This window comes from Sander vitreus, chromosome 3, assembly GCF_031162955.1.
Source record: "Sander vitreus isolate 19-12246 chromosome 3, sanVit1, whole genome shotgun sequence".
Lineage (NCBI taxonomy): Eukaryota > Metazoa > Chordata > Actinopteri > Perciformes > Percidae > Sander > Sander vitreus.
The window spans coordinates 790,055-799,001 of NC_135857.1; the positions used below are offsets into that span (position 1 = coordinate 790,055).

Genomic DNA, 8,947 nt, shown 5'->3' on the forward strand with positions numbered 1-8,947 from the left:
ATCTCAATTGATGTATTGCATTGGCAGTGGTATCCAGAAGGCACTGGGCATAGTCAATGGATGGGTTTATTACGTATAGAGGAAGTACATGTCAACCTTTTCTTTTTGAATAGTCTGGCAATACAGTCTCATACTTTTGACTTGGATTTTTCAAGCGAGAGCCTCTTTGAGTGAGGAAAACTATCCAAATCTGAACTCACTGTGGTATCATTAATCCAACTGTCCAATCGTCACTCTTCAAATACTTTATTCTACTGACAAACATTAACATAATGCTCAGGAAAGGTCAGACTCTTAATCTTTTAGAGTTGCCCCTTTAAAATGGTCCCGTATCACAGAGATCCTGAGGTACAATTACGAGTTCACCCTGTGACTGTATTTTATTAATATAAATTAAATTAACATATTGCTTATAATTTTTAGGTAGTTTTTTTTTAACTTGACATTAGTGATTTACTACATTTCCCAGGAGTCTTCCAACCCCGCACAGAGAAAGGTTCTGAATGGATTAGTATATTAAATAAGCAAAAACAGCTACAAATATCTGTCATTTGCTGTTACACTGTGGCACGGAACAAATCAATGTGCATTTGATTGCTTATATGGAGGAGGTAGTACGCTAGATAACAAGACGGAGTCAGCAAAGCAAAGTGCATCATCATCTGAAAGTGAGAAAACTGGTTCAGCCAGATGACAAGCAACACCCATTTTAAACATCTGATTGCACAATATGAAGACACATGTATCATCATATCTGGTAAGAACATATCTGTTTCCTCCAGTCAGAGAAACGTTGGTCACAGTTGGTTGAGTGAACTTGAACTTCTCACCAACACTCGATATCTCAGTGTGCCGAGACTCCTCCCACTTGATTTACTCACAGTTCCCCCTCTTCCTCCTAACATTTACCAGTATGTCTTTTAATGAAAGGCCAAATGTAATCTTGTTAAACTCATCACTTGTTCAATATCTTTGTGTGTCCCAACTCAATTAACTAGCCTAAACACTCATGAGGGTTAGCCAGAGTGCCATATGGCCAAGCACAGCTTGCCATACTAATTCAACCATGGAGAAACCTCACTGACACTACAGGAGAGGATTACCAAGGTGGAGCATGTTTAGAGGCTTTTGTTACACCACAGACTTCAGTTACATCTTTGTCAGCAGCCTCTTTTGTCCCACAAGACTCAAATTGGGCAATTTTCGTGTCTGTCAGCTGATTCTTTTGTTGCCTCTTTCACCTCCGTGTCTCTGCATTGTTTGATGGAGAAGCCAGTTATTTCTGCACAGAAACGTGGAGCTCATATATACAGTATTTAGACTTAATGATATTAAATTACTGCACACAACAAGCGACATTGGGCCATATTCCAAAAAATATGGCAACACAATAAAAGCCTATTCTTAATGTAAACTCAGCTGTTATAAAAAAAAAAGCCTGAGTCATGTCTGAAAAGTGTCTGCATTGAGCCGTATCTCACAGTTAGGGGGTGTGTTATCTTCACATTGTTCCTTTGAATGGTCCCGTATAAAAGGGATTATACAGTAGAGTATCTATAACAGCCTCCGGTAGTAGAGCAGGTCTGGAGTGACAGTTGGCGGGGTTTGTCGTGTACGAAATGGGGGTCAATGTTGAACTTTTTTTTGTTTTTAGAAAAAGTCCTTTAAAACAGACTTTAAACTTATATTTTTGGTTTATTCCATTCATACTGTATTTCACTGTGGATTATGTCTTGTTGGTGTGGTTAGTGTCCTGTTTTAATGATATGCTTTGTTGATGCATACAGTATTACATTTAGACTTTTCAATTTCTGTATAATGTGTACCATTCATAGATACAAGGTATTAAATACATTTGAGGTATTTTTAGGTTTTAAGTGGTAATTTCCTAAAATGTACTTTGGCAGTATAGCCTACAGAACTGTGGCTCATTCCTCATAGAGCAAACATGATAAGTTGATAAATCAATTAGTCAATTGACAGAAAAACAACAAATCAATCAAATCAAATGCTCCCAGTTCCAGCTTCTCAGCTGTGAGGATTTGTTGGTTCTTGTTTGATGTGACAGTGAATCTGAATGGGAGTGTTTAGTCAGACAAAACAAGACATCTGATGAAATTGTGATGAGCATTTTTCACAATTTTCTGACATTTTAAAGATGATTTAACTCCCGCTCCAACAGATACATTCAAATGAAAGACTGCATTTTTTTCACATCATAAAAACGTGAATGTTTCACCTGAAACCAGATATGAAATGCAATACCCAACCAAGACCAATAAACCAATAAATGACTGTGCTCAATAGACAGCACTGTAAGTCTGACCTGGGGGAACCCTGCATCCCCATCCACACCAGACTTCACTCTGTAAAGAGGCCTTTTTCTCAGCAGACATTTTGATTTGTGATTGTAGGAAAAGCACAAGTGTTAGTCACAACTTTACCGATGGCTCCGTTATATTCAAGTGTCTCTGTAGCCATGACAGTGAGTCAGCATGCACAATACTAGAATCAGCCAAACATTATTTTTTATGTATTATCACACCCTGAAGAAGGCTGTCTGTGCCACTATGCATGGTTTGCTTTTCCCTGTCTTTTAAACGTTCTATTATGAAATAGCCAGTAAAATAAAGGCTTTTTAAATCATTTTGTGTTTTGAGTTCCTTGGATTTTCCCCAAAGAGCACCTTCAAACATCTGACTGAACTTCCTGAGCACCCTGGATTTTTATGTCTTTCCATAATTTTTTATCATTGGCACTTTTCTGTGAAAAAGGCCAATTGAAAACATTATTAGAAACATTGCTAGAAAAGATCTATTATGTGCAAGTCGGTAACAATTCAATATTAATCATCCCTGCAGTTTTTCCGTTGAGATAGGCTTCTTTAATTAAATGTGCAATTTAATCCCTGAGGCAAAACAGGTCCAGACCAGCAGCAGTCTAACCACACTGTCTCTCCTATGCGTGTGCCACTTGGTACAGACAGTCCTAGCTTTGCTACAACAATAACACCAATCCAGTGACAAACCAGCTGCCAGACAGGTCAGAGCGGAGAGTCCCGGGACTGTTGAAATCTCATGACAGCTCTCTTAATCTGCTCGTAGCTCATGAACATCACAATGTTCCAGGAACCCAGGCGAAGAAAGGAGGGCACAAATCTATAAAAAGAATCAAGAAAAAATGGCAGTTTTTCATTAACTTTTTGCTTTTGTCAACTATTGTTTCAGTGATTCTGACATGCTCACTTTTGACTACGTACCCCTTATAGAAAGCTGTGGGTCCCTCTTTCCTCAGCATGGTTAATGCACAGTTAATAGCACCGCTGTACATCCCAGGCGCTGAATTCATGAAGCGTGTTTTCACCACATCCACCGGAGATGCTACGATGGTGGTGCAGAAACCTGCCGCGAAGCCTGCTGTGAAGTGACACGGCATATTGTCTGTTGGAAAAACAATATTTGCTTTAGTTATTAAGAAGAGCTATAATGTGCCTGAAATGCTGGTGAAGAGGTGAAGAGTTTGCACTGACCTGTCATCAGGTCATACTTGAGGATGAGCTCCTTAATGATGTCATATGTCACCAGCTCGGAGCAGTTTACGATGGCAATACGAGTTATATTTGGCAGACAACCTGAAAAGAAAGGTCCACATTTTAAACAGGAAAAAAATCCATGCAGCAGAATCAGAGATATTTGCATTCTTCTTCCTTTGTCAAAACCTGGTGCCTACACTACCCACAATGCAACTCTATCTGCTGACAGTTGAGTCAGAGTTTCGTCTGTGTTATGCAAGCAGCAGCTAATGTAGCCATCAGAGATCAGGAGCAGGCTACAGATGTCTGGTGGGTTCACTTCTTTCTTACGCTACACCCCCAGGTTTATTTTGTGTTCAAACTTGTAGTCTTCAGACCGCCCCAACACAGCCTCAAGTGACATCACTTGAGGTAATTTAGCCAAAAGGCTTTATACTATTTTTTCCCCCCCATATGCAGTAGTTCTTCCCAACACCTGTTAACAGACTTGGATTTGTAAAATTGGTAAAGTTCCCCTTTAAGAAGATTTTCAAGTTTAACATCATTGACAATTTTTTTTTTAAATAAATATAAGCAAAGTTAAGTAAGTTATGGCTGTCAACTTGACATCTACAACTTAGGCTCTGTAAAAATAACTGCAGTGCTTCAGTACTTACCTTTTAGAGATTCTAATTGACTTTGCAACAGTAACACCTACTGTACAGTAATTGTTGCCCATTTTAATTTACCTTTCCAGAGTCCTCTAATGCCCTCATCCCTGGCGATGGTCTTGTAGGCATCAAAAGTGCTGCTGTATCTCTTCACAGAGTTGCTCTCAGGCAGGCGGACCTGAGCCTGGAACCTGACTTTCACCACATCAGTGGGCTGCGCAAAGGCCACCGCCATCGCTCCGGTGGTGCAGCCCGCCAGCAGCTGAGTCCCGATTCCTGCATCTGTGATGCAAGCAAAGACACTTTTTTTTCTCTGATGCCACAAGCAAGTTAAGACAGTAATTAGAGACTGAACAGAGGTGCAGTTTTGATAATGACAGATTTAGCTAGTGTAAATAAGTAGACACAAAAGAATACATTTGGCTGGGGAATTATCCTTTCATAATATCTGTTATGCTTTTTTTATTTGCCTGTCAATAAAATATTTTACTTGCAAACAATCAACAAGAAATAACAACATGCTACATGCAGGTTTTCCTGATTCTGAAGCTTCATGATAAGCATTTGCATTAAACACCACAGGTATTATTGGTGTTAGACTGCTGAACTGTATTTACTTTGAGGACACACTGCAAAGATAAAAGCAAACTATTCTGTTTGTTAACTTTCAAACTGGTTTTACTGGTTATCTGCAGACATACACGGAGGTGAAAATGTGTCTGCAGAAGTCTCTCCAGCTATAGTTGCAGTGATGGATGGAACAGTTAAGGCTTCCAGCATAATCACAATTCTATTCCCTGAAAGAGGAATCTGCTCTGTGCCCTATATGTGAATATATTCAATGACTTTTTTACAATTGAATTTACTGCTTAGTCTTGCATTTCTGCTAAACAGGGACAGATTTAATTGTCTCCATTTGAACACATACTTTCTGAGTCTCTGGTGTAGAACTGCTTCATGGTGTCGTACAGGCCGATGCGGACTGAGGCGAAGCCCATCTGTCTGTGCAGCCCTGCCACCAGTCCGCTGTACAGACTCTTCAGGCCCTCCATCTTCACCATGGTGAAGATGGTGCCGAACACACCTCTGTATTTCATCCTCTGGCCTTTCAATGACTGCTTGGATTCACCTTGAATCTAAAGTCACATAAATGCACAACAAAATGTTAAAAACATTCTGTCACAGGTCACTCATGATGTCTGGAAACCTGCACCAGCCAGCTGTCTGCTGTTCTCCAGCATCTCTTCAACCTGAGCCTGAGCCTGCAGAGGTTGCCGTAGCAATACTACACTGTTACTAAAGATACTCCGTTACATGTAAAAGTCCTGCATTCAAAATCTTACTTAAAGGTGTACTATGAGTTCCTGCATGACGTGACTTCTGTTGACGTTCCAAGTAAATTTCAAACAAAACAGAGCAAGCTCGCCCCTCCCCCTATGTTTCCGTAACTGTCATGACTGACTGTCACTAACCCCCCCCCCAACCATCTTGTCGGTGATTGGCTGGAGTGGTTTGTTGTATTTGAGTGTTTACGACCCCTGTGTTGTCTCCTGAGACCGGGCTGTTTGACAGTGTGTTCAGGGGGCAGGCAGCTAGCGGATCAAGGAGAGATGACTACCTTTTGAGACTAAAATGAAGTCGTGCTGAAACCCTGCAGGAACACATAGTGCACCTTTAAGTACAGTACTAAGATTTAGCATCAAACTTTACTTAAAGTACCAAAGGTAAAAGTACTCATCTTGCAGAATTACCCATATACTGCTTAGTGGCCTAATCTATAATAATACATGATCATTTATAAATGTATTTATAGTTCCTATTAATAATCTAATTCTGCTCAGTAATGAGTAACTAAGCTTAAGGCAAATGTAGTGAAGTTAAATGCACAATATCTGCAGTTGAAATAGAAAGTGCCATAAAAACGAAATACTCATACAAGTACTTCAAAACTGTACTTAAGTACAGTACTTGAGTAAATGCAGTTAGTTACATTCCACCACTGGTAAAGTGCTTTGGCAGCATTGTAGATCACCATGTAGTGCGATGAAATTTACAGAAATATAATTAAACAGTGAACTATATGGCTGTACTATGGCTGTAGTCAAAAATGAGGGGATTGGTTGAGGGGTTTCAGGACCTCAGTATTTCAATCACCACCATTCAGCGATGACTTTATGTACAGGTGATGGTCCTCACCTGCAGTCTGACTTTGGCTGTGTCCAGAGGTAAAGTGACCAGCTCGGCCACACAGCCAGCTGCTCCGGCTGAAAAGATCTTGACAGCGACTGTTGGGGCCAGATCAGCACTTCCTCCACCAACCATAGTTAATGACAAAGAATTAGGGACAATATCAACTGAATGCAGACAAAGCAGCTTATGTCCCGTGTGCGCTTTAAAGCATTATGGACTACAATTAAAATATTTAAACAAGTCAATCCTCTGAGGCGTCATGACAGATCCAGGTGTGCTAGCTGAGCCGACGTCGAGTTTCAGGTATGGAAAAGTTTGTCTTTTGAAAGCCAAAGTCCTCTTGTTGTGCCATTAACGTTAGACATAAAAAGGCTCCAACTTCTCATGCCACTTTTAAACAGTACAGAAACAGCCGGGCTCCGCAGACAGCCGACTGCAGTACTCGACACTCGCTGACGGGTTGAGCCGAGTGTCGGAGGCTTCCTGCACCAGATGTTGACTCTTTTAAACCAAGCTGCTGCACCGCCCTGCAAGGAAACCAGACACACCGCATGCAAACTACTTGCTTCAGGCCTATAATTCGTTTCGTTTATTTCACACGTCATCATTGTATCATTAAACACAATTTCAGAAGGTACAATGATCATATGTAGGATGGGGAAATGGGGAACGCCAAATAAGCTACTAAAAGCTTTCGGAGGGGGCCCGATAATGCAACAGATAATATACAGACACCAGAAACTCAATTTAAATAGACGCAACATAGACAAATACAGAATACTACAACAGAATACAGACACTTAAAAATAAAATAAAATAAAACAGAAACAAATCCAGTCACATAGACAATTTCCACAAACATCCCAGCACAAATATAACACTTATTCATCCTATGTAATGAGCAATTTCTCCTTCAGACTTTTCTTGAAGATGGAGACAGAAAGCGACAATTTCAAGTTTTCGTTCCAGATCTGCGGTCCCCTACAAACTACACTCAGGCTCGTACACTTTAGCCTTTGTTTTCTGCCAGTGATTAGGTGTTAGGTGTGATTGGAACAAGCTCACATAATCGGTAATTTAACCTATGAATGACCTGGAATATCATGCAGGCATTATGAAAGACATTATATTCGGTACGCCTTTTTTCTTGTTAAAGACTTCATTTAGCACTTTCCAAGACTTCTTGGAAGTCACCCTGTGATGCTTGTATGAGGTGTGTATAGTGTTTACTTTGACTTTTCCTTATTATAAGTGTAAGTTTATTCCTTTAATTAGTGTATATTTCCTTGTTCATAGCACTTGGGTTTTTTAAGGAATTTTTGTGGTTAGTTTTTATGCCTGATAGATTTTAAGATAGCCTTTGTAAGCCAGGGGTTGTGACCGGTTGCAATGCATACAGCAGTCTCCTCTGGGATGGCACAACAAATGGAGTTTGTGATCTCACTTATTAGGTTGTCATATGCAGTATCAGGATCATTGCAGTCATAGACTGCTTCCCATGTTTTGGCCTGTAAGCTTTCACTCAGTTGTTGCAGGGTTCTCTCATTTACTTTAGTTTTTGTTTTTCGCTGTGGTAAAGTAATCTTACTAGCAAGATCTAGAATAATACAATTGGAAAATGATCAGTAATATCAGAAAACACAACTCCAGATTCTAGCCTAGTGTTTTGAATGTTTGTAATGATATTGTCAATAGTTGACCTAGTGGAATGCGTTACTCTGGTAAAATGATCCATGGTACAAAAGAAAGAAGAAGAATGTAAAGTATTAATGAAGTCACTTTTTGCAGCATCATTTCTGGAGACATCAATATTGAAGTCCCCTAATAGTCTTTGTTTTTTCTGTTTATGGAAAATTTCATAAAATTTCCTCAAGTTTGTACAGTATCAAGGTCAGAGTCAGGGGGGGCGATAAATCACTCCTACTATAGTTTTTTTTTTTTTAGCATTTGTGAGGTTTATCTCAATAAAAAGTGAGTCCGAATGATTATCATCTAAGACAATGTCATCACAAACACTCATATGATGTCTGGAGTGCACATATAAACAAACACCACCGTCCGTGCGTCCAGGCCTGTTTTTGAGAACTAGCTTATAGCCATCAAGGTTAAGAATATCAGTAAAGGTCCTATCATTAAGCCAGGTTTCACTGCGACCAATAACATCAAAGCTACAGTCAGAGTTTGAGAGTAAGGTAGCGAATTCTTCATAATGTTTCCACAAGCTTCTAATGTTTAGGTGCAAAAATGAGTAGTTATTTGTATTATTTAACTTTTTAATTGTTCAGGAATGTAATATTTACAATTTAAATTCTTATCTCTATCAGTACAGTGTTTTACATCCCCTCCATCATAATTCAAATCATCGAAGGCCATATGGGAAAATATAGTCATATTTAAGTTGATTGACCAAAGAGTTTGCTGGGATCACATAAAAATAACATATACACGTAAAACCCATCCATATGCACGCACATGCTTACACAGATAATGTTAATCTGCTACTATTGTCAACAGAAAGTAAACTAGCTCCCTATTTTATTAGCTCTCTACCCACAACATTATGTTGAGAGCTTTT

General features: G+C 39.5%; 1 protein-coding gene across 1 annotated transcript; it reads right to left on the minus strand.

The window, feature by feature from the left end:
* Positions 1–48: 48 nt before the first annotated feature.
* On the minus strand, positions 49–6,886 carry LOC144514458 (dicarboxylate carrier UCP2-like). Its single transcript, XM_078245560.1, has 6 exons — positions 6,379–6,886; positions 5,111–5,318; positions 4,261–4,464; positions 3,530–3,631; positions 3,260–3,440; positions 49–3,158 (listed from the first exon to the last, which is right to left on the minus strand). Exons 1-6 carry the CDS (start codon positions 6,502–6,504, stop codon positions 3,044–3,046), a joined length of 936 nt encoding a protein of 311 aa, XP_078101686.1. The 5' UTR covers positions 6,505–6,886; the 3' UTR covers positions 49–3,043.
* Between the last annotated feature and the right edge of the window lie 2,061 nt (positions 6,887–8,947).

Excerpts from the sequence above, each read along its gene's own strand:
- LOC144514458 (XM_078245560.1), bottom strand. The coding sequence starts at position 6,504 with ATGGTTGGTGGAGGAAGTGCTGATCTGGCCCCAACAGTCGCTGTCAAG. Across the intron at positions 5,319-6,378 it reads CAGCCAAAGTCAGACTGCAG|ATTCAAGGTGAATCCAAGCA; the intron begins GTGAGGACCATC and ends ATGTGACTTTAG. Across the intron at positions 3,159-3,259 it reads CCCACAGCTTTCTATAAGGG|ATTTGTGCCCTCCTTTCTTC; the intron begins GTACGTAGTCAA and ends TTCTTTTTATAG.